The following is a 26894-nucleotide window of genomic DNA, read 5'->3' as shown; positions in this document are numbered from 1 at the left end:
CTCTTTGAGCCGGTCCTGGTTGACAAAATATGGGGGAAAAAATGTCAGGGGTTCCCCCATATTTAATCAACCAGCACCGGGCTCGGCGCCTGGTCCTGGTTCCAAAAATACGGGGGACAAAAAGCGTAGGGGTCCCCCGTATTTTTGAAACCAGCACCGGGCTCCACTAGCCAGGTATATAATGCCACAGCCGGGGGACACTTTTATACTGGTCCCGGCGGCCCTGGCATTACATACCCAACTAGTCACCCCTGGCCGGGGTACCCTGGAGGAGTGGGAACCCTTTAAATCAAGGGGTCCGCCCCCTCCAGCCACCCAAGGGCCCGGGGTGAAGCCCGAGGCTGTCCCCCCCATCCAAGGGCGGCGGTTGGGGGGGCTGATAGCCTTTTGAAAAAAATGTGAATATTGTATTTAGTAGCAGTACTACAAGTCCCAGCAAGCCTCCCCCGCAAGCTGGTACTTGGAAAACCACAAGTACCAGCATGCAGTGGAAAACCGGGCCCGCTGGTACCTGTAGTACTACTACTAAAAAAATATCCCCAAAAAACAGGACACACACACCATGACAGTATAAGTTTATTACATACATGCACACCTCCAAACATACATACTTACCTATGTTCACACGAGGCTCAGTCCTCTTCTCCATGTAGAATCCTAGGGGTACCTGGGAAAAAAATTATACTCACATAATCCAGTGTACCTTCTGTTCTTTGTATAATCCACGTACTTGGCAAAACAAAAAAAAATGGAAACCCGACCACACACTGAAAGGAGTCCCATGTTTACACATGGGACCCCTTTCCCCGACTGCCAGGACCCCCCTGACTCCTGTCAAAGAGGGTCCCTTCAGCCAATCAGGGAGCGCCACGTCGTGGCACTCTCCTTATTGGCTGTGTGCTCCTGTAGTGTCTGTGAGGCTGCACACGGCAGAGATACAATGTAGCGCCTATGCGCTCCATTGTATCCAATGGTGGGAACTTTGCGGTCAGCGGTGAGGTTACATTCGGTCAACCGCTGACCGCAAAGTTCCCACCATTGGATACAATGGAGCGCATAGGCGCTACATTGTATCTCTGCCGTGTGCAGCCTCACAGACACTGCAGGAGCACACAGCCAATCAGGAGAGTGCCACGACGTGGCGCTCCCTAATTGGCTGAAGGGACACTCTTTGACAGGAGTCAGGGGGGTCCTGGCAGTCGGGGAAAGGGGTCCCATGTGTAAACATGGGGCCCCATCAGTGCGTGGTCGGGTTTCCGTTTTTTTGTTTTGCCAAGTAGGTGGATTATACAAAGAAGACAAGCAACACTGGATTATGTGAGTATAATTTTTTTCACAGGTACCCCAAGGATTCTACACGGAGAAGAGGACCGAGCCTCGTGTGAACATAGGTAAGTATGTATGTTTTTAGGTGTGCATGTATGTAATAAACTTATACTGTCACGGTGTGTGTGTCCTGTTTTTTGTTGGGTATTTTTTTAGCAGTAGTACTACAGGTACCAGCAGGCCCAGTTTTCCACCGCATGCTGGTACTTGTGGTTCTCCAAAGTACCAGCTTGCTGGGACTTGTAGTACTGCTACTAAAAACAATATTCTCATTTTTTACGCAAGGCTATCAGCCCCCCATCTGCCGCCCTTGGATGGGGGGGACAGCCTCGGGCTTCACCCCTGGCCCTTGGGTGGCTGGAGGGGGGACCCCTTGATTTAAGGGGTTCCCACTCCTCCAGGGTACCCCGGCCAGGGGTGACTAGTTAGTGATTTAATGCCAGGGCCGCAGGGACCAGTATAAAAGTGTCCCCCGGCTGTGGCATTATCTCTCTGACTAGTGGAGCCCGGTGCTGGTTCCAAAAATACGGGGGACCCCTACGCTTTTTGTTCCCCCGTATTTTTGGCACCAGCACCAGGCGCAGAGCCCGGTGCTGGTTGTTAAAATATGGGGGAACTCCTGTCAATTTTTTTCCCATATTTTTGCAACCAGGACCGGCTTAAAGAGCCCGAGGCTGGTTGTGCTTAGGAGGGGGGACCCCACGCAATTTTTTTCTTGATTTTTAACACTTTCATTTTTTTTTAAAAGTTGCACAATGAAGCCCTGCACGGATCTCACAGATCCGGACGGGATTCCTTGTGTTTTGTCAGGCAGTGTTTTACTCATCACTCCCGTAAAACACTGCCTGACATTCCGAATCACATCGACATCGGAAAAAACGAATGTGCAAAACTCGGCAGCTTAGTTACTGACAGTATCAGGATTCAAAAAGTTGCAGTAAAATGCACCCGATACCATTCGAGTTCAAACACCCTTAAAAATGGCTAAAACACGAATATTAGTAAATATACCCCCTTGTGTACACACCCTAACTCAGGATGTCTTTTTTTATTTTAATAACATGAACAAAAACAATGGCAAGGCAGGGACAAAACACAATTGAGATGTACATTTCATTGTAAGGCAAGGGAATGCTTGAACACAAAGGACTGGTAAAAGTAATACTTTCTTGAATATGCTGCTTTATTTATATACATTCTTATGCATATGTCATCAATATGTAAGGGATCAGATGGCATATAAAGTAGCATGTGGAGGTGTCTGATGGCATATATGGTGCATGTGGGTTAGGGTGGTTGCAAGACATAGGTGGAAATATTTTTGTTGTATCTTCGGCGGGTACCCCTAAAAAGTTGCCAATTGGTGTAAAAATGAGATTGTCAAAGTTTTAGCTCGATCGGATAACGTTAAGACCTGCCTTATCAGCCCTAAAGTATTAAAAAACAGCTATTTTTCTCAAAAAATTGGGGGCTTTCTGCTATATAGTCCTCCAGTTATCCGCATGGACTTCACATACATGCCGGGTTCACAAAAACCACAGTCATGACAAAAGCAACTTGCTCTGGGTTCAAATACCACAAATGATTTATAAGTTTCACAATGCCACCTTTGAAATGTCTCCATCAATTTTTTCATAATTAATAAATGTTTTAAACAACTGTAAACAAGAAATATAAGATTTAAAAAAAAATACATTTAAAAAACTTATATTGAAAAATTACTTTGATGGGTTTGAATGCAAAGAATTCAAAGAACAACAAAAGCATTGTTAAAAAGTAATTTTATCACGTTTATAGCAAATTTAAATTTTTTATTTTTTTTTTTAAACCCATATATCTTCTGATCTGTACGTTTGTCAAACAAGTTGTGGGAGTGAAAATTGAAGCCAGGAACATTCTCTACAAAACTAAAGAAAAAACAAACAAACAAACAAACACGTTCCTAGGATAAACCGTTCTAATTTTATAGCGGAAAACCACAGATTTTTTTTGAAAAATAGCTGTTTTTTTAATACTTTAGAGCTGATGAGGCAGTTATTAACGTTACTAGGTGCTTCATCGCGCCCTACGGGCGCTCTTCACACCGTCGCAAGGGGCTACGCCTCCTTAACCCTTGCATGCCTTTCTGGGATTCAATATTTGTATTATATGGAGTATTACCTGCATTCCTTTGTTAGTGGTTAAATATTGCATAATGAAAGGGCGTGCGATGGTGAAGGAGGCGCAGCCCCTTGCGATGCCGTGAACAGCACCTGCAGGGCACGATGTACAGAATGTAGCGGGTGCGGGGGGGACTGCGGATGGTGTCTGTAGATGCTGCGGGTGGAGGGGCGGCGGAAGTGTGGGTGGGGCTCGGATAGGGAAGGTGCTGCAGGTGGTGGAGGGGCAGGTGCGGGTGTGCCATTGGTGGGGGAGGGGGGGACCGCGGATGGAGGAGGGTGTCTGCAGATGCTGCGGGTGGAGGGGGGCAGGTGTGGGGGGAGACATATAAGGGGGTGGATGGTGGAGGAGGCCTGGAGATGCTGTGGGTGGTGAAGGGGCGGAGGAGTGGGAGCCGCGGGTGGTGTAGGGGGTTTGGAGGCACAGCGTGTGGGGGAGGGGTGGAGTGCCGCATGTGGTGGAGGGGAAGGTGCGGAGGTGTGGTGCATTGGGGAGAGGTCTGAAGGCGCTGCGGGTACTGTACCTGCCAAAAAGGTAGTTGGAGGGTATGTAGTAGCAGGGCCAGGACAGGGGTGACAGGGTCAGAACAGTGGTGATGGGGCCAGGACAGGGGTGACGGGGCCAGGACAGGGGCGACGGGGCCAGGACAGAAATGACAGGGACAGGATAGGGGTGACAGGGCCAGGGTAGGGGCGGCAGGGCCAGGACAGGGGTGACAGGGCCAGTATAGGGTTGACATGGCAAGCACAGGGGTGACAGGGCCAGGATAGGGATAACAGGGCCAGCATAAGGGTGACAGGGCCAGGATAAGGGTGAAAGGGCCAGGATAAGGGTGGCAGGGCAAGGCCAGGGGTGACAGGGACATGACAGAACACAGGGCACGGGAGAGATTGGTATTAGGGACAAAACAGTGGTGACAGACAGATGTGTCTTACCGGAGTCACTGCTGCTGGCTGCTGCTGTTCCACTCCAACCTGTTGGGATCTGCTGCTGGTGGAGGCTTGGCATGGCTGACTCTCTTAGGCTGGAGTCCTGCTTCCTCTGCCCGTCCGCATCCCTCCCCCCCTCCTCAGTCACACACCGCAGACCTCGCGCAGCTGCCGGGCACTGTGGTAAGAGGAGACTGGAAGTGACTGGTTAGCCCCGAGGAGATGCTACGGCTGGAGGGAGGAGGGGGTCATAGCATGCACGTGGCGCGGACCTCGCGGCTGCTGGGCACTGTGGTAAGGGGAGACTGGGAGTGACTGGTTAGCTGCCAGGAGACGCTGCGGCTGGAGGGAGGAGGGGGTCGGAGCCTGCAAGCAGTTCGGACTTCTGCAGCGCTACCCACCGGCTAAAGTGTGTGAAGGAGCTGGGCGCACCTCACTGCGGGTGGCAGCGCTGCAGCTAGCGGTGGGGTTGCTGGGGCTGGAGATAACAGAGGCAGTACGGAACCTGCACAGCGGCTGGTGTCCCACAAAACTGCAGCTAAGAAGCGTGGAGTGTGCCAGAAAGTGACGCTCCTCCGCGCCAGAGAGACCCTGCTGAGTATGCTGATGTGGGGGGTCAAGCACACAGTGAGCCGGTGCCCGTCTGTCTGTACGGCATACCCCCTCACACACCCCCATACCTCCCAAATGTCCCGATTTTCGTGGGACAGGCCCATTTTTGGGGGTCTGTCCCGCTGTCCCACCCGCAGGTCGCAGTGTCCCGCGGGGGTGGGGGGGGGGGCAGTTGGAAAGCTCCTGTACTCGCTGTTCTGCTTAGCGTGAGCAGCGGTGAATAGTGGAGACAGAGGGAGAGGGGGCATCAGGGGGTACGGATTAATGGGGGGTTCCAGCAGCAGAGCCAGATTAAGGGGGGGGCAGGGGGTACGTACCGTTGGCCCCACAGTTTTAGGGGGCCCCCCGGCTCGAGTAGCTCTGTCCCAGCTCAGAAGCTCCCCCGTCCTGCCAGCAACAACGGCAGCATTGTGCTACAGTCAGCACACGCTGCTGCGTGTTGGCAGGTCTGTGGTGTTGCAGGGAGGCAGCAGTCTCCCTGCTTTCTTCTGCCTGTGCGGGTGTGTAGGGGGGAGCGACCACCTCCTCTGGATTTAGCCCTAGCTGAGGGGCCAAAATTCCATAAAAAATAAATAAATAAATCCTGGAATTTGCATAAGGGGGCGTGTCCTCACGTCCCGCTATTAGGCCACGCCCCCAACCCCACAGCAGGCACAGCAATGAGATAGGGCTCCCCTGTCTCAAGTGCCCTGGGCCCCTCGGACTCATAATCAGCCCCTGGGGGCATGCCAGCAGCTCACAGAGCGCTGGGCATGCCCCCTCACTGACGAAAACGGAGGCCCTCCCGTGAAGCCATGCCCCCTTTTCGCCGAGTGTGTGTCCCTCCTTCTGCCTGAAGAAAGCTCCTGAAGAAAGCTGGGAGGTATGCATCCCTGCCTGTGCCATGCCCATACCATCTGCTTCTGCTCCTAGTCTCCTATAGATTTGGCCAGATCTGTGACTCATTTGACTAACTCCGCCCAGTGTTGTGACTCCGCCCAGCGTTAGCAAATGAGTCACAAAGTCACAGAATAGGGCTATTATATAGGAGATATGATCAAGCTGAAACTTTGACAATCTCATTTTTACACCAATTGGCAACTTTTTAGGGGTTCCCGTCAAAGAAATTCAGACATCGATTTCTTGCGACCACCCTAATGTGGGGTCTCTGATACCATCTAAAAGGGCACGTGGAACAGATGCATATAAAGAGGAATATCAGAGAGTCTGATGGTATATAAAGGGACATGTGGAGGGGACTTATAGCATGTGATGAGTCATCTGGAACATATGGCACATAAAGGGTTATGGGGGGAGTACTGATGGCATATAAAGGGTCATGTGGGGCTCTAACAGCATTTAAGATGCATAAGGGAGCTCTGTTAAATAAAATGGTTGTTACCATATTGAGGTATTTGCCATGTCCCTGACCTTGCCCTCTTTTCAATAATCTGAAAATAAAAAGATGGTAACCTTCAATCTGCGTTCTTGTACATGAACACCATGGACCAATTGGGGAAATTATCATTTGGTAATATGACAGAGTACTAAGTACTGTACATACAGTATATAGAGAAGTTTGTCATCTAGATTTTTCAGTATCATACTTTGTCCCAGATTTATCAAGCCCTGGAGAGTGATAATTCGCACTGTGATAAAGTAATAACCAATCAGCTCCTAACTTTCATGTTTAAAATGCAGCCTGTAACATGTCAGTTAGGAGCTAGTTGTCACGCTCAGCGTAAGTTGGGGTTCCGACAACCAAGTTTTGGCTGAAGGGACAGCTGCCTGTGAAGGGAGTAGACGAGGTGGCCGAATGTAGTTCCTACACACAGTGTCAGAGTGGGGCATGTAGGGCCCACCGGGGGAATGCAGTGGTAGGGGCCCATGTTTAGGGGTGTGGTCAGTCTGCTGAGGGGGTGTGGCCTGCCTCCTCATTGGTTTGACTAACCATTAGTGCAATGTCTGGGCCTCTTCATAAATATATACAGTAAATTCAGCTGCTGCATACATGAAAATGTACCAGATTAATAACAGATTAATAACAGCAATGCACTGTAGACAATACACCATAGTACAGTATAAGGTAACATATGTATGATGTTTAATTCAAGTGCACGGTCTAGAACCTGATCCTTAGAGCAGAAGGTGGGCCTCCAGGCAGTGGGGCCCACCAGTGGTTTTCCCTGTACCGCTGTGGGCCAGTCCGAGCCTGCCTGCACATGGGATGGAGGCCTTAGTATAAGAAAAGAAGGACTTTTTAAATTATACACTGATACTTCAGGGATTAAAAGACACTGAATTAAAGAACTGGAGGATATGGTTAATGATTTGAAAAAGAGGCTGAAGAACTCTGGTTTTGAAGAACTGTAGGCTGCGATAGTGATCAGAAAGACGTGGCTGAAAAACACTGGTTTTGTAGAATTGAAGACTGCGGCTTGTGATTGAAAGATGAGGCTGAAGAACTCTGACTTTGAAGAAATTAAGACTTTGGTTTGTGATCAAAAGACATCCGCGGGAACCACCTTTAGCACCCAAAGCTTCCTCTACAGCCTGGGACCCTATGAGCACTCCACGAGTGGTGACAGGCTTTAAGCAATGGGACTGCAGCGGTGATAGGTAACTGACAGACATTAGCAACCAGAACCAGGGCACCCGGAGCAACCTGGGAGCCCAGATCTAGAGCACCTTTCACAAGAAAGTAACTTGAACCACTGGCATCCTCCCTCTGAGCCAGCCCCCTTTTATAAGGGATGACTACACTGGATTGGCTGGACACAGAGTGGGAATTCCCATTGGCAGAACACAGGTCTTCAACATGGCGGCCCCCAGCACAGGGGACATTCACAGCCTAAGTACACAGCTTACGGTTTTTCATATCAATCAACCTATTGTGGTGCCAGTGGCTACTGACTCCTCAATTACTTCAAAGTCCTTGGATGTTCTGAGGGCTTTGATGATTTATGTGCAGAGAACTTCTCATCACTGAAAGTCGGACGCTCTGTTTGTCCTTTATGACCCCCACAATGTGGGGTGTCCTGCTTCTAAGCAGACAATTTCTCGCTGGATCAGGTTTACTATCCAGCATGCTTATTCTACGGCAGGTTGGCCGTGTCCAAAATCTGTTAAGGCCCACTCTACTCGTAAAGTGGGTTCTTCCTGGGCGGCTGCCCGGTGTGTCTCGGCTTTACAATTTTGCAGAGCGGCTACTTGGTCAGGGTCGAACACGTTTGCTAAGTTCTACAAGTTCGATACTTTGGCCTCTGAGGACCTAAAGTTTGGTCAATCAGTTCTGCAGGAGCCTCCGCGTTCTCCCTCCCGTACTGGTAGCTTTGGTACATCCCCTTGGTACTAATGTGGAACCCAGCATCCTCTAGGATGTAAGAGAAAACAGGATTTTAATTACCTACCGGTAAATAATTTTCTTGTAGTCCGTAGAGGATGCTGGCCGCCTGCCGCATACACGGGCTATGCAGCCGCATTGAGCGCCGGGCAGTAGAGGGCACTGCTGCAGAGAGTGAGTCACAGTGACTCACTCTCTACAGCAGCGGTGGCCAGCAAGCGGCTCGATCCGCTCTCGGCCACCGCTGCCCAGCACCCACTGACGTCTCCAGCGGCGGTGTGTATCTGAAATTCGGCGCCAGCCGTGAGCCAATCAGAGCTCGCGGACCGGAAGCTGAGGCTCCTGATTTGCTGCCGAACCGCGAGCTCTGATCGTCTCCGGCCAGTGAGCCAAATTTCAGATACACACTGCCGCTGGAGACGGAGGGGTAGGAGAGGCGCGCGCTGCGCTTTCCTCCCCTCACAGGAGTAGCAGCAGGTGAGCAGCACTGTTTGTTTTTCAGGTGGAGGAGGCATATCTGGCGCTGTGTGAGGCACTGTGGGGACATGTAACAGCACTGGGGGCATATCTGGTGCTGTGGGAGGCACTGTGGGGACGAGTATCAGCACTGGGGGCATATCTGGCGCTGTGGGAGACACTGTGGGAGGCACTGTGGGGACATGTATCAGCACTGTGGGCATATCTGGCACTGGGGGCATATGTAGCAGCACTGAGGGCATATCTGGCACTGTGGTGGCATATCTGGCACTGTGGGGCATGTGTATCTGCACTGGGGGCATATCTGGCACTGTGGGAGGCACTGTGGGGATGTGTATCAGCACTGTGGGCATATCTGGCACTGGGGGCATGTGTAGCAGCACTGGCGGCATATCTGGCACTGTGGGGGCATATCTGGCACTGTGGGAGGCACTGTGGGGGCATGTGTATCTGTACTTGGGGCATATCTGGCGCTGTGGGAGGCACTGTGGGAGGTACTGTGGGGACGTGTATCAGCACTGCGGGCATATCTGGCCCTGGGGGCATATCTGGCACTGTGGGAGGCACTGTGGGGGCATATCTGGCAAAGTGGGGGCATGTGTATCTGCACTGGGGGCATATCTGGCACTGTGGGGAAATATGTATCTGCACTGGGAGCATATCTGGCACTGTGGGGGTATGTGTATCTGCACTGGGGGCATATCTGGCACTGTGGGGATATATGTATCTGCACTGGGGGCATAGCTGGCACTGTTGGGATATGTGTATCTGCACTGGGGGCATAGCTGGCACTGTGGGGATATGTGTATCTGCACTGGGGGCATATCTGGCACTGGGGATATGTGTACCTGCACTGGGGGCATATCTGGCACTGTGGGGGTGGGGATATGTGTATCTGCACTGTGGGGACATGTGTATCTGGCACTGGGGGCATATCTGGCACTGGGGGACATGTGTAACTGGCACTGGGGGCATATCTGGCAATGTGGAGGCATGTGTATCTGCACTGGGGGCATATCTGGCACTGGAAGCATGTGTATCTGCACTGGGGGCATATCTGGCACTGTGGAGGCATGTGTATCTGCACTGGGGGCATAGCTGGCACTGTGGGAGGATGTGTATCTGCACTGGGGGCATATCTGGCACTGTGGATGGCACTGTGGGGACATGTATCAGCACTGTGGGCATATCTGGCACTGTGGGGGCATGTGTAGCAGCACTAGGGGCATATCTGGCACTGTGGGGGCATGTGTAGCAGCACTGGGGGCATATCTGGCACTGTGGGGGCATGTGTATCTGCACTGGGGGCATATCTGGCACTGTGGGAGGCACTGTGGGGGCATATCTGGCAAAGTGGGGGCATGTGTATCTGCACTGTGGGCATATCTGGCACTGTGGGGAAATATGTATCTGCACTGGGAGCATATCTGGCACTGTGGGGGTATGTGTATCTGCACTGGGGGCATATCTGGCACTGTGGGGATATATGTATCTGCACTGGGGGCATAGCTGGCACTGTTGGGATATGTGTATCTGCACTGGGGGCATAGCTGGCACTGTGGGGATATGCGTATCTGCACTGGGGGCATATCTGGCACTGGGGATATGTGTACCTGCACTGGGGGCATATCTGGCACTGTGGGGGTGGGGATATGTGTATCTGCACTGTGGGGACATGTGTATCTGGCACTGGGGGCATATCTGGCACTGGGCGGACATGTGTAACTGGCACTGGGGGCATATCTGGCAATGTGGAGGCATGTGTATCTGCACTGGGGGCATATCTGGCACTGGAAGCATGTGTATCTGCACTGGGGGCATATCTGGCACTGTGGAGGCATGTGTATCTGCACTGGGGGCATAGCTGGCACTGTGGGAGGATGTGTATCTGCACTGGGGACATATATGGCACTGTGGGGACGTATATCTGCACTGGGGGCATATCTGGCACTGTGGAGGCATGTGTATCTGCACTGGCAGCATATCTGGCACTGTGGGGGCATGTGTATCTGCACAGGTGGCATATCTGGCACTGTGGGGGCATGTGTATCTGCACTGGGGGCATATCTGGCACTGTGGGAGCATGTGTAGCAGCACTGGGGGCATATCTGGCGCTGTGGGAGGCACTGTGGGGACATGTATCAGCACTGAGGGCATATCTGGTACTGTGGGAGGCACTGTGGGGACATGTATCAGCACTGGGGGCATATCTGGCGCTGTGGGAGGCACTGTGGGGATGTGTATCAGCACTGTGGGCATATCTGGCACTGTGGGGGCATGTGTAGCTGCACTGGGGGCATATCTGGCACTGTGGGGGCATGTGTAGCAGCACTGGGGGCATATCTGGCACTGTGGGAGGCACTATGGGGGCATATCTGGCACAGTGGGGGCATGTGTATCTGTACTGGGGGCATATTTGGCACTGTGGGGATATGTGTATCTGCACTGGGAGCATATCTTGCACTGTGGGGATATGCGTATCTGCACTGGGGGCATATCTGGCACTGTGGGGGTATGTGTATCTGCACTGTGGGCATATCTGGCACTGTGGGGATATATGTATATGCACTGGGGGCATAGCTGGCACTGTTGGGATATGTGTATCTGCACTGGGGGCATAGCTGGCACTGTGGGGATATGTGTATCTGCACTGGGGGCATATCTGGCACTGTGGGGATATGTGTATCTGCACTGGGGGCATATCTGGCACTGTGGGGATATGTGTATCTGCACTTGGGGGACATGTGTATCTGGCACTGGGGGGGACATGTGTAACTGGCACTGGGGGCATATCTGGCACTGTGGAGGCATGTGTATCTGCACTGGGGGCATAGCTGGCACTGTGGGAGGATGTGTATCTGCACTGGGGGCATATCTGGCACTGTGGGGGCATGTGTATCTGCACTGGGGGCATATCTGGCACTGTGGAGGCATGTGTATCTGCACAGGCGGCATAACTGGCACTGTGGGGGCATGTGTATCTGCACTGGGGGCATAGCTGGCACTGTGGGAGGATGTGTATCTGCACTGGGGGCATATCTGGCACTGTGGGGGCATGTGTATCTGCACTGGGGGCATATCTGGCACTGTGGAGGCATGTGTATCTGCACTGGCGGCATAACTGGCACTGTGGGGGCATGTGTATCTGCACTGGGGGCATATCTGGCGCTGTGGGGACATGTGTATCTGGCACTGGGGGCATCAGTCACCCACTATCTCAATGTCACCCTGCCTCAGTCACCCATTATCTCCCTGTCACCCCTGCCTCAGTCACCCACCATCTCCCTGTCACCCCTGCCTCACCAGTAACCTATTATCTCCGTTTCACCCACTATCACCCTGTACCACGGGGAGTACAATTGTATAGCCACACCCTTTTATTGTAAGACCACACCCCTTTTATCCCATCAAGGGACTCCAAAATAGATTTTTGCTTACAAAAAAAAATAAGCTTTGGCCGGCCCTGCCGCCAGCCCAGCGCTTCATTTTCCTGCATTTTGTTACTTGGTTAAATACTGCATTGTTACTTGGTTAAGTACTGTTGCTATGCCATTGCTGAATTGTTTCAAGCTGGTTAGCTTGGCTTTCTGTTGTTATGTGTTAGCTAGTGTGATTCTCACCATTATCTGTGTATTTCCTTCTCTCAAAGTATGTCCGTCTCCTCGGGCACAGTTTCTAGACTGAGTCTGGTAGGAGGGGCATAGAGGGAGGAGCCAGCCCACACTATTAAACTCTTAAAGTGCCCATGGCTCCCAAGGGACCTGTCTATATACCCCATGATACTAATGTGGACCCCAACATCCTGTACGGACTACGAAATAAAGGATTTACCGGTAGGTAATTAAAATCCTATTTTTACATTTACACCCAGATTCTTGACGTTATCTCTTAACCACTTGCCTGGCATAGTCGCATCAGATGTATCTAACCTGTTCGCACAGGATGCGACCAGTCAGATAAACAGTATTAGCAGGGGAAGGGAAACTTCCCTCCGCTGCTACTGTCAGAGGGACCTTCCGGTCCTTCTGCCTCCCTGCACTCTCCCCTACTGATTGCCGTGCTGCCGATCGCTGCTGATCGGTCAGCACAGCAGGAACCCTCCTCCAGCAGCTGCAGACAATAGCAGCCACTGGGGAAGTGTAAAGAAATCCCCCCAAGCCCCGCCTGTGTACCTGGAGGCTGTCCCGGCTTTCAAAATGAAAGCTTCGATGGTTGCGATGTTCCCAATCGATGTTCCATAAAAAATATTTATATATATATATATATATAAATATATATAAAGTAGTAAAGTTCCTTAATGCGCTCGTAATTTTAAACTACTGTTGTTATACTTGTTCTATATCAGTTAGTTTGTTCTGTGTCAATTTGTTTAACACTACTTCTTTTCAATAGGCAAGCTTCGACACAGAGAAGATCCCTTGTCGATAGAGATCAACATAGAAATAGAAACAAAAAGTATCTCTGTGGAGCGCACTTTATTTGTGAATAATCTAATGGAAACACTTTTTCCCTGAATATTTATAGAAGATGACCTTAAACATTTAGACACCCGTATTTAAAACACATATATCTTTTTATTATTAAGACAGTATAGTTCAAATTCACATTTGCATTAAAAAGAAACGATAATGAACATTTCTTTACAAAGTAATGTTAATCATTGGAAATACAGTTGTTTGTTCAATTTAGACTTTTAAAATGATAATAAAAAAGCTTTTTATAAAATGATTATGAAATGTCATTAAAAACCTTATAAAAAGTTTAAAAATAAAAATATGAATTGTTGCCACTTCCGGTTGGCATGGCTACTAGTTCGTACATTAAGTCCCCTCCATTTCCCTTCACTAATATCCCCTACAAAAAGGCCTATAGTTGTTTGCATAATTCAAGAAGCTGTTACTGCATTGGATTACTATAGAGCAGATGGCACAAGTGACTTTCGGTTCACGTTCCAGCCTGAAGCGCATAACGGGTGTTTATACACTGTATAAATATTGCTGGATAGATTAAAAGGTTTATCACTCTTTGTATACTTGGTCCATATATCTCTTCCAATTACATTATACACCATTTGTTGTAATACTAGTATAAGTTTTAAACCAAATATGGACAGCAAAAATAACATGTAAAAAAGCATCACATGTACTGTATAAAAAACATCATATGCATGGACGGATTAAGAGAGAGTGGCGGTCGACCCGGGGACACCAAGACATTAGGGCCCCCCACACCGTATTGCCTCAAGCGGAGTAGTCCTTTGGTGGCAGCGGTGCTGAGGAGCTGCTCCATCTACAGTCAGTGTCGCAGGATAAGGAAGTAATATCCCCCCAAGAGCAAGACACTGACCCGGAGCCAGTCGCATCTGCTGCGGCACACTGTCCCTGGTCATGCTGCTGTACAGCCGGCCCTAACCAATATGATGCCCTAGGCAAGATTTTGTCTGGTGCCTCATAGCACCGCAGCTAGTAACACCTGTGACCTTACACCCCTTTTCCAGCACCATCCCCCCTCACCCATAGCAGTCATCATTTTGGTGTTCCTACTCCCTATATTTTAAATAGTAACAGTGCACACATTTGGCGCACAGCCCAAAAAGGGATGGGTTCTTGCAGGGAAGGGGCATGGTCACACAATAGTACCTCAATTCACACAGTAGTGCAACTTTATTCACCTTTTATCATGCGACAGTGTCCCTAATTCACGTCACATAACACAGTAGTACCACTTTACCTTATATACATTATTCCTCACAGTAATGCCCCTTATTCACATTACATCACACTGAATTGCTCCTTATTCACATTACACCACATCATGTTGCTCTTTATTCACATTAGACCACACAGTAGTGCCTTTTCTATACGTTACACCACATAGTAGAGCACCTTCTACACATAATGCCACACATTAGTAATGCATTTATACACATACTACCACACAGTAATGCCCCTTACACATGACTCACATTATTAATGCCCTTATACACATAATGACACATATAACGTCCCTTTGACATATGCCCCACATTATTAATGCTTTTTTATATACACATGACACACATAAGGTCCCTTACACATATGCCAAACACTATTGCACAGCCAACCCACTTATACACACACAGCCGCTAATACTGTGACCTCTGCTTGGATACAGATGTGTCCTCATACATCTTGCTTAATACACCATGCAGCAAGAGATGCCTGGCATGAGTCAGCTTGCAGCTCTGCTAACGTTGTGCGCCTTTTTTATGAAAATGTGTCTTATTTACATTACTATGTGGGTAGGATGCACAAGCAGCTTCTGCTGATTAAAATTATATGTGGCATGCCTATATTCTGTCTGCGACTGTATCTGCATACGAAATGCTATGTTACAGTGATTTCCAGGAATACATTGCGTATGCAGATACAACCACAGTCACACATAGAATATAGGCATGCAACATATCATTTTAATCAACAGAACCTGCTTATGCCCCTAGGCATACCAATTGCCCTAGGCATTTGCCTAGTTTTTCTATGCCCAAGGTCGGCTCTGGCTGCAGATGTGTGCATGTCTGCTGCGAGGTTGTGTGTGTTTGTGCTGCGGGTGTGTGTTTGTGCTGCGGGTGTGTGCTGCAGGGGGTGGGGGTGTCTGCGATGCAGGTGGGGCTCAGGGGTGCTCAGGTTGCGAGGGTGGCACAGGTGGTGCCCAGGGTTTGCCTACACATTTACTGTTGGGGGGCCCCCACCAGTCTTAATCAATTCCAGGTCATATGTATAAAAGAATCATAAAAAAACGTAATATTGGATTGTATAATTAAATGTTTTTTATTATTTCTTTTATACATATATTTTTTATACGTGATGCTTTTTTTTATCAATTTTAGATATGTGTAGTTTTATTAAACCTGATTCAGAGAAGTACTCTAATGCAGCTGCAAGTGCAATTTTCACGGCAATGCAACTGTTGATATCAGAAATTGAAACTGCTGCCCAGATATGAAAAGAGACACCCACCGGATCTACAGCAACTCATTTGCTATTGCGTACACATACACAGCCTATACGCAAAAACAAAGAACATTGGGCTTAAGGAAAGCCCTATGGCTATTAGTGATGAGCGGGTTCGGATCCTCGGGATCCGAACCCGCCCGAACTTCACCTTTTTTTTCACGGGTCCGAGCGACTCGGATCCTCCCGCCTTGCTCGGTTAACCCGAGCGCGCCCGAACGTCATCATCCCGCTGTCGGATTCTCGCGAGATTCGGATTCTATATAAGGAGCCGCGCGTCGCCGCCATTTTCACACGTGCATTGAGATTGATAGGGAGAGGACGTGGCTGGCGTCCTCTCCGTTATAGTAGAAAAGAGTAAAGACTGAGTGACTTAGTTATAATTGTGGGGAGGATTGGGGACGGGGAGCAGCTGTTAGGGAGTACAGTGCAGGGTTTTGATTATACCACCAGTGAGTATAATCCGTTGTTTCTCTGCCTGAAAAAAAACGCTCCACCATATCTGTGCTCACTCAGTGTGCTGCACTGCTGCATATATCTGTGCTGAGTGCACTGCTCACACTGCCTAATTGTGGGGACTGGGGAGCAGTTATAGCAGGAGTACAGTGCACAGTTTTGCTGACAGTGACCACCAGTCCAGTATACGTTTGTCTGCCTGAAAAACACTCCTGTGGTGGCTTTTTTTTTCTTCATACTAGTTTAGCAGTCTGCTGACAGTGTCCACCAGGTCCGTTATTATTATACAGTATATTATTTATTATATATATATATATAGCAGTACGGTAGGCCACGGCTGTACCTACCTCTGTGTCGTCAGTGCACTCGTCGTCCATAAGTAATATAATACTATCAGTGATCGCGCTGATCCAAAAAAAAAGTGGGTCCCAGGGACCCCTCACTTTCGAAAATTGGGGTCCTACCGGTCTTTTTCTGGGTCCCATCGGAATGAAGGTTCTTATTAATCTTAATCTTGTTTGGACACTACAAAAGTGTTGCAAGGTGGGGGGATGGGGTGACAGTGCTGTGGGGCTGTGTAGCATGCAGGACACCCTGCACCAGAGCTGTAACTAGACATTTTGGTGCCCTTAGGCAGAAAGTGAATTGGTGATCCACCTCACCAGACAACAAAGCATAGGCAGTGCGCGCCGAAGGCGCGCTGCAAAATTTAAGGGGCGTGGCTTCATGGGGAAGGGGCGTAACCACATAATAGTGCCAATTCACATTACACCACACAGTAGTTCCGCTTATACAGATTGCACCAGGCAGAGCACGTTATACACATTGCACCAGGTAGAGCACTTTATACACATTGCGCCAGGCAGAGCACTTTATACACATTGCGCCAGGCAGAGCACTTTATACACATTGCGCCAGGTAGAGCACTTTATACACATTGCGCCAGTTAGAGCACATTATTATACACATTGCGCCCGGTGGAGCACGTTACACACATTGCGCCCAGGCAGAGCATGTTACACACATTGCGCCAGGTAGAGCACATATAAACATTGCACCAGGTAAATAAAATATAAACATTGCACAAGGTAGAGCACGTTATACACAATGCACCAGTTAGAGCATGTTACACACATTGCAGCAGGCAGAGCACGTTACACACATTGCAGCAGGCAGAGCACGTTACACACATTGCGCCAGGTAGAGCACGTTACACACATCGCGCCAGGTAGAGCACGTTATACACATTGCGCCAGGTAGTGCACGTTACACACATCGCGCCAGGTAGAGCACGTTATACACAATGCGCCAGGCAGAGCACGTTCTACACATTGCGCCAGGAAGAGCGCCGAGACACATTGCGCCAGGTAGAGCGCCGAGACACATTGCACCAGGTAGAGCGCCAAGATACATTGCATCATACCCCGGGCACACACACAGCAGCTACCCACCACACACCCCGGACGCGTGCACACACACACAGCATCTACCCACCACACACCCCGGACGCATGCACACACACACAGCATCTACCCACCACACACCCCGGACGCGTGCACACACACAGCATCTACCCACCACACACCCCCCGGACGCGTGCACACACATACAGCATCTGCCCACCTTATACCCCGGACGCACACACACACAGCATCTGCCCACCTTATACCCCGGACGCACACACACACAGCATCTGCCCACTGTATACCCCGGACGCACACACACAGCACCTGCCCACTGTATACCCCGGACATACACACACACACAGCATCTGCCCACCGTATACCCCAGACGCACACACACAAACACACACACACACACACACACACAGCATCTGCCCACCTTATACCCCGGACGCACACACACACAGCATCTGCCCACCTTATACCCAGGACGCACACACACACAGCATCTGCCCACCGTATACCCCGGACACACACACACACACAGCATCTGCCCACCGTATACCCCAGACGCACACACACAAACACACAGCATCTGCCCACTGTATACCCCGGACACACACACATACAGCATCTGCCCACCGTATACCCAGGACGCACACACACACAGCACCTGCCCACTGTATACCCCGGACATACACACACACACACACAGCATCTGCCCACCGTATACCCCAGACATACACACACACAGCACCTGCCCACTGTATACCCCGGACATACACACACACACAGCACCTGCCCACTGTATACCCCGGACATACACACACACAGCATCTGCCCACCGTATACCCCAGACGCACACACATACAGCATCTGCCCACCTCATACCCCGGGCACACACAGCATCTGCCCACCTCATACCCCGGGCACAGTCAGCAGCTGCCCACCTCATACTCCAGGCACACACACACATCTGCCCACCTCATAATCTCCCCCCTCTTATACCCAGTGCACACACCCAGTAATTGCCCCCTCCCAAAATAACCCGGACACACAAGCAGTAATTGACAACCCCCTTGTACCCAAAGCACACACACACTAACTGGCCCCCTCCACTTACACACCGCAACAGTGCTGGGAGAGCCCATATGGCAGGCACGGCGAGAGCCAGCAGCCAGAAGTCCGTTTACAGCAGCGCGGAGACCGGGATGGCGGGAGATGTACACCGCACAGACACACACACTGGCCGGCGCTCAGAGCGGCTGTCAGGAGCGGCGGGGAAACTGACCTGCGGAGAGGCGGTGCGCTCAGTCCATGAGCACGGGCGCCGGAGCGGAGGGTTCAGGCAACAGCAGCGCCAAGTCTGATGAATCGGCGCCTCCGCGGTGCTCACCTTCTCCCCCCACAGTCACAGGCATCAATCAGTCACTTAACAGGAAGTGATTGGCTGCTGCAGCAGAGCGCGTCCCCGGGGACCCGCCCATTTCAGAAAAGTGAGTCACCTTCCCTCAAAATCGGGTAAAATACGCGCTATAGCGCGTTTTTGCGATCACTGACTATACTATCCATCCATCTACATTGTATACCTGTGGTGGCTTTTTTTTTCTTCATACTAGTTTAGCAGTCTGCTGACAGTGTCCACCAGGTCCGTTATTATTATTATACAGTATATTATATATATATAAGCAGTACGGTAGGCCACGGCTGTACCTACCTCTGTGTCGTCAGTGCACTCGTCGTCCATAAGTAATATAATACTATACTATCCATCCATCTACATTGTATACCTGTGGTGGCTTTTTTTTTCTTCATACTAGTTTAGCAGTCTGCTGACAGTGTCCACCAGGTCCGTTATTATTATTATACAGTATATTATATATATATATAAGCAGTACGGTAGGCCATGGCTGTACCTACCTCTGTGTCGTCAGTGCACTCGTCGTCCCTAAGTAGTATAATACTATACTATAGTATCCATCCATCTACATTGTATACCTGTGGTGGCTTTTTTTTTCTTCATACTAGTTTAGCAGTCTGCTGACAGTGTCCACCAGGCCCGTTATTATTATTATACAGTATATTATATATATTTATAGCAGTACGGTAGGCCATGGCTGTACCTACCTCTGTGTCGTCAGTGCACTCGTCGTCCATAAGTAATATAATACTATAGTATCCATCCATCTACATTGTATACCTGTGGTGGCTTTTTTTTTCTTCATACTTGTTTAGCAGTCTGCTGACAGTGTCCACCAGGTCCGTTATTATTATTCTGTATGTATATATATATATATATATATATATATAGCAGTACGGTAGGCCACGGCTGTACCTACCTCTGTGTCGTCAGTGCACTCGTCGTCCATAAGTAATATAATACTATACTATAGTATCCATCCATCTACATTGTGTACCTGTGGTGGCTTTTTTTTTCTTCATACTAGTTTAGCAGTCTGCTGACAGTGTCCACCAGGTCCGTTATTATTATTATACAGTATATTATATATATATAAGCAGTACGGTAGGCCACGGCTGTACCTACCTCTGTGTCGTCAGTGCACTCGTCGTCCATAAGTAATATAATACTATACTATCCATCCATCTACATTGTATACCTGTGGTGGCTTTTTTTTTCTTCATACTAGTTTAGCAGTCTGCTGACAGTGTCCACCAGGTCCGTTATTATTATTATACTAGTATATTATATATATATATATATATATAGCAGTACGGTAGGCCACGGCTGTACCTACCTCTGTGTCGTCGGTGCACTCGTCGTCCATAAGTAATATAATACTATAGTATCCATCCATCTACATTGTGTACCTGTGGTGGCTTTTTTTTTTATTCATACTAGTTTAGCAGTCTGCTGACAGTGTCCACCAGGTCCGTTATTATTATTCTGTATATATTATATATATAGCAGCACGGTAGGCCACGGCTGTACCTACCTCTGTGTCGTCAGTGCACTCGTCGTCCATAAGTAATATAATACTATACTATAGTATCCATCCATCCTACATTGTATACCTGTGGTGGCTTTTTTTTTTCTTCATACTAGTTTAGCAGTCTGCTGACAGTGTCCACCAGGTCCGTTATTATTATTATACAGTATATTATATATATATAAGCAGTATGGTAGGCCACGGCTGTACCTACCTATGTGTTGGAAAAGCCTATTATATATATCCTATATTAAACACTCTAAAAGGTTAAGAGACACAGTACGCAATTGGCGTATGGAATACCGTAAGAGTACACACGTAGCGTAACAAACGCTTAGCCATGGACGAGACGCACGAGCGGCACGTTCGCTCACGGCTTAAAGCGTAAAGGCAAGCACGCTATAGGCTGCCGACTAACGTAATGATACGCTATCAGCGTAGCGGATGCTCGAGACCACGAGGAGATCACAAGCGGCGCTGACGCTCACAGAGTTAAACCTTTGTAACAATATTATAAACAATGTACTTATAATGTAAACCTTTGTGCAGTGATAAGGTGTAAATGCAACACAGTGTAACTTTGTTAGTTTAAAAGCTGTATGAGCGTATGTGACGCTCAGAGAACACTTTAGCAATATAATAAACACTCAAATACCGGTCTAAGGTACTAACACCTTTTAAGGGAGAGAATGAACGTTCAATCGCAAAAGAATACACAATACAAGTTATACACTACCAAACTAACATAAAATACCTAACCGAGTTACTACACGTTAAAATACAACAAAGACACAATTACATTTAAGGGGAAAGAGAGAGAGAAATGGCTTACAACAAATAGGAGATAAATATGGTTGCAGAGAACTTACGCACAAGGGGAAACAATCGCAAGCGCCTTTCTGGATATCCAGCTCCCGATTATCAGTGATGAGAACCGTTGAAAAGAGTAGAGAGCTGGCCCAGATCGGCTTGTCCTTTTATACACTACACACAATACAGTACAATGGTCCCTACATTCTTATTGTTCATTGGACACAGGAATCCGTCTCCGCATTATAACAAAAGGTCATAGGTTGGTTCATACAGGTGGGCTGTGACTATTTCAAATTGCTCAAGTGGGAGGGAAACTGGGTTTCCCGCCGCATGGGTAATAAAGTGCAAATATAGTAAATGTCCATAAACTTCTTATGTCCATAACTATACGCACGAGCGAGTAATCCGCTTCAAACCAACACCGGAATATTGCTAATTATATTCTCTTCCGATGGATACTAAACACCACTGTGTAACCCCTGTCTGACCCTTCGTATCAAACAAAGAGGGATCTCTTTGTCCCTGAACATGCTAAATTAACTAAACTTTCAGATTCTATCAAAGGGACCATAATCTACAAAATACATTATATGACTAAAATATGTTACGATTGAGTCGCCCGCTAGACGCACACAAACTCTACCGTAAATGCGCATACTGTGCGCATGCGGGTGCACGCAAAAGCGAGTATACGCACGCACGGGAGGGCTCATGCACGTGCAGCAGGCACTCGCATGAGGTGCATATATGGCAATGTGTGGCGTGATATTTTTCTGACTTTGACAGTCCACCCTTTGGCAGTCACCAATAACTGCCACTTCCTAAAACATTTCAAAAAGAGAAAAATATATGTCATGTGTAAATACATTTCTATGGTCGGGTAGGGGAGGAGAGAAGAAGGTGGGAAAAAGGGTATGACCTAGTGAGATAGCAGAAGCATGTGTGTATGAATCCATGTTTGGGGGGTCATGTATCATCGTGCCGTACGTGTTTTTTATCAAGCTTCGAGGTATTGCGAAGTATACATTTGAATTCCTTCTTATCCCGTGGTACGGGTCTGTGGATGGGCTGTCAAACTTTACCGAGCTCTTTTCGGCTTTTGGTTGCAACAAAATGGGGGAGCACATTTTAGTTGATGATACATGAATGGGGGAATATGTGAGTGCTGATATCTGTGCCTATATTCCCTATCGACTATGTGTGTTATTACCTGAAGGTTGTAGAGATGAAGATAAGGAGCAATTATGGTAAATGCAGTCATAAACTGAGTTTAATATACATTTGTTGATTGAAGTCTTGTCTGGTGTCTTGTCTTGATGTACATGTTGACTGTAGTCTCTTTGGGCTTTTGCCAAAAATGCGAGCAAAAGCTTTCTCAATGTCCATAGACTTACAAAGAGTGTTGGGCTAGCGTAAAATTAAAGTTACTAGGGATATGGGGGGTCTATGGCATAGTCCATCAGTTGTCTGTGTAAAAGGTTGTCAAATTTTTCTTCCAAGCGGATGTCTTTTTACCTTGGAGGAAAACAAAGGAGAAACGGGTGAAAGAAACGGACCGTGGAATCACATTTTCATCACAACATTGTCTCTATCGTTGGGTCATAAATCAAATCAGTCGTTGTTATTACAGTGTCTTCACTTCTTAAACTCATCACTCGGGCGCTACGTTTACACTTTGTTAAAACCCGAACGCATCTAAATATCAGACCGACCAATATGATGACACCCAGAATACACAAAAGAAATTTCCCTACATCCATGATAATTCCTTGAGCCCATTCTCCTAAACCAGAGAACCAATTTCGCGGGTTCAACCATGACACCCAACCGGTCAGCTCATTACCCACAGCAGCGAGGGTGAGATTGTGTCTCCTGCGGAACTCCCACTTTAATTGGAGAATGTCGTCCATCTTTTTGTCTATGACCTCGACCGGGTCCTCGGTGCTATTTGTAATATAAGTGCAGCATTTTACGCTGTACTGCATTGCCAGTGTGACACAATATCCACCCGTCACTGCCGTGAGATACTTAAGAACCATCCTATGCTGAACCAGTTCTGTTTTATAAGCTTGGAGCTCCCTTCCGGTATACCTGAATGTGTCATCATACATTTCAGTGATATTGTCTAATAAATTTGCAAGCGCAGATATATATTTATAATTTATCACTCCTCTGGCGGTACGAGTGATATCTAACGCGATTAGGAATTGAATCCCGGTGGATTCATGGATCAGGTCAGAGGCCGGATGCTCTGTTCTTTCTATCAGGTGCCGTTTAAAGAGGTGCTCGTAATGAGTGTGAGTATAAGGAGCTTGGGCACTGCGGTGAATATCCTTCATTTTAGTGTGGGATACGGTCATTACCTCAGGCAGTACTTTTCCAATATAACATAACCCTTCTGAGTTTGGGGCAAGCCACTTATACGCCTTCCTCCCGCATATGAAATATGCATCATCGGGGAGAACATATGGGACGGAGTAGGACATAACCATATTACACATTTTCCATATGAAATCTCCTAACCCTAATTCTCCCATCTGTTTAGTACACGTATCAGTTTGTACGATATGTGCACAGTATCCTGGTGATACTTCTCCAACTCTCATGATCCTACTTCCTAGGGTATACCTATATCGGAAATATTTTCCACTACCGGCTATGTGGCGTATAAGTTCTGTATCTGTAGGCATTCTATCGGCTCTGTATGAAAAGGTCATGGTTTGGTTATTCCATGACACTTCCCAATTTCCCGGCTTTCGGGGATTGGAAATGTTAAAACATACTAGGGATCTATCCACATGATATTGGTGGAGCTTCAAACTAGGAGGACTGGAGATATTAAACCTCCTGTCCACCGGTCTCCCACCACTTAGCTCAAGTACCTCCCCTATAGTTAAAGGGAATGGTACTAATCCTGATTTGCTATGGCCTTGAGGTACTTGAGAGCATACCCAACAATCTGTCTGATTTAACACTTTACCCACTAAGGAATGATAGTAACTCAGTGGATGCCTATCCATATGGATATTAAAACTGTACTGACATTTCTTGATGCACCCATCCTCAACTATCACAGTTTCTACAGATACAGTTCTTTTCAGTTAACAGTCCTTCACAATGTTTACAAATAACATGGCTGCTAGATCGTTTCCGGTACTCGCCTTTGCTCGGTGATTGTGTTGCTATTGGAAATTTACACCATCGTCTCAGTCATCAGAACCTTTCTGGATCCTTTCTCGACCTCACTGGTACTCTCACCGAAACAGACTGCTCTGGTCAACATCATGGTCAACAGGAAAATCCGTATCACAGTCTCTTGGGGCAAGTCCATCTTACAGGAGGAGAAAAGGAGAAATTTGTAATGGGGGTACAGAAAAACAGTTTGAGGGGGAGAGAAACTTGTTACGATAATTAGTTCTCTAGTCTTGTTGTTCTTCTTGTTCTGCTGTCATCTCAAAGGTGCTGTCTCTCAGTCTTCTAAACATTCTGGTGATACAATATTTCTTCTAGCTCAGTGCTCTTTCTGTAAGGAGAATAAATCTTGCATTACCATTTATCCAACTGATGTGTGACATACCATCTATAACGTTATGAGAACATGAGAAAGAAGAGAGAGAGAGAGAAAAAAAACAACAAGGGAGAGAGCCGTTCATGTATATATGTGTCACATAAATCAACAATAAACAACAACAGAAAAAACATTTTTCAAACATTTTTCAGGAGAGGAAAAAAACATTGTCAGTTCTTCCGTTCATCATCAGGCTGTCACACCTACATGTCCAATGGTATCTTTGCGCAGTCCCTTCCACCAGCGTTTCCAAACTCCACCCTTTGTATCTGGCCAGGATACATTGATGCGGGTAGGTCATGCTGGGGTTGGTAGACTTCTGCAAAGACCAAGTAGTCAGGTGATGTTGGAGCTGTTGTGGTGAACGTCAGAGATGGGAAAAAGAAACACTTTACAGGTACATTACAACGTTTTACCCGGTCATTCCTGTGTCTTCAAGGAATGCCCTCCCAAGCTTATTAACTGTTACCTCAGGCTTACCATCAGTCCTAATGATCACCTTTCCTGACTACATATCATGGGTGTGGCCCAAAATTTCTCCCTATATGATCCCTGATTATAATTTGGTGTGTCATAACTTTGCTCATCTCTTTGTCTAGGGGGTCTGACTTTATGTGGGGCTGTTACAGTTGCTGGCATAATGCCCTTCTCTTTTACAAAGATAACAAATCCTTGATTTCCTCCATGTGCCAATGGCCTGGGGTTTTGGTTGATTTGATGTCTCCTCTAATGTTTGGATGCCCATCGCCATCAACCGCTTTCCCTGTACTTCCCTGATTCCTTGGATACCATGGTTATGTTGTTGTCTAGGGGGTTGATATGACTTTTGTCTACTTCTTGATCTACAATCTCTTGCAAAATGTCCCTCTTTGTGACAATGGTAACAAACTACCACATTTGACTTTCTCACAGGATTTTGGGTCTTAAGCTGGTGTGGCTTCGTTGTCAGGGCTTGTCTACTGATTGTTATTTGCTTACTGCCCTGTGACTCCAGGTGTCTTTTGATGCTCCACTCGACAACGGCTAGGAAATATTTTCCTAACTGTCGGTTGATCTGCTTAATACATTCCTGATTGTGTTCCTCCGTACAAGGTGCCTCCGTGTCTAATTTACAATCAGAAATAAATTTTGCAGGGTCAACACTGGAGGGCAAACATGCCCTCAGCACTGTCCGCCAATCTTTGTTGGTGGGTTCTGTGGAGTTTCCTAGTTCTTTAATAAATCTTTGACATGAAACTAGATCTTCCCTAGGATCAGGGAATTCAGACATGATTGATCTCAATTCTGTCCGGGACCAGGGACGGCGCATTGCACTGTCCTTGACGGGAATGATTCCCTGATCGTCAGTCTTCCCATTGGGGACTGTGATCACCCTGACAGGACTAAATTCAATTACATCACCTTGTGTTGGTCTTACAATATGGGGTACATTTGTTTGTGCGTGATATATAACACCGTACGTACCTGTGGACACAACCTCACCTGACCCTCCGTTAGGGGGTTTGATTACTGCCTTTACCGATTTGGTCGCGACCACCTGGATGTCTGGTAGGATGGCTACTGGAAAAGGTGCCGACATCGTGCTGGGCTCACTTTCTTGCTTGTAGTCCTGAGGGAAGTTTGACATGGGGTGCGACTTGCACAGGTTAACATTTGTAATTTTTACACTTTCATTTTTATAAACATTATTACATTTGTTACTTTCATTCTTAATACAGTTACTAAGTGCATTTTTATCGTACACCACTGCGCCATTCTCTGCAACCATAATCCTCTCCATTGCCATGTCTCTCTTCCCAAGATGAGAGTCAGATATGTAAGTTAAATTTCTTTGCATTTCACTTTCCTGTTGCCACAATTTTAAATCATCATAATGTCTAATACGCCT

The 26894-nt window shown here is 47.8% G+C and overlaps 1 protein-coding gene across 7 annotated transcripts in view; it reads left to right on the top strand.

The window, feature by feature from the left end:
- The window catches only part of MCAM (melanoma cell adhesion molecule), a 909696-nt gene that overhangs the window by 729859 nt on the left and 152943 nt on the right, over positions 1 to 26894 (top strand). Inside the window, exon 15 of one of the 7 annotated variants that reach the window (XM_063942923.1) lies at positions 13219 to 13849. The exons of the other annotated variants lie outside the window; for them this stretch is intronic. Within the exon in view, the coding sequence (XP_063798993.1) occupies positions 13219 to 13340 (122 nt within the window). The 3' untranslated portion in view covers positions 13341 to 13849. Of the gene's footprint in view, positions 1 to 13218; positions 13850 to 26894 lie in introns of those variants that run through there. 7 annotated transcript variants of the gene reach the window in all.

This window comes from Pseudophryne corroboree, chromosome 10 (assembly GCF_028390025.1).
Source record: "Pseudophryne corroboree isolate aPseCor3 chromosome 10, aPseCor3.hap2, whole genome shotgun sequence".
Classification (NCBI taxonomy): domain Eukaryota; kingdom Metazoa; phylum Chordata; class Amphibia; order Anura; family Myobatrachidae; genus Pseudophryne; species Pseudophryne corroboree.
The sequence above is the reverse complement of the archived record's forward strand: the minus strand, read 5'-3'. Positions and strand labels throughout refer to the sequence as shown.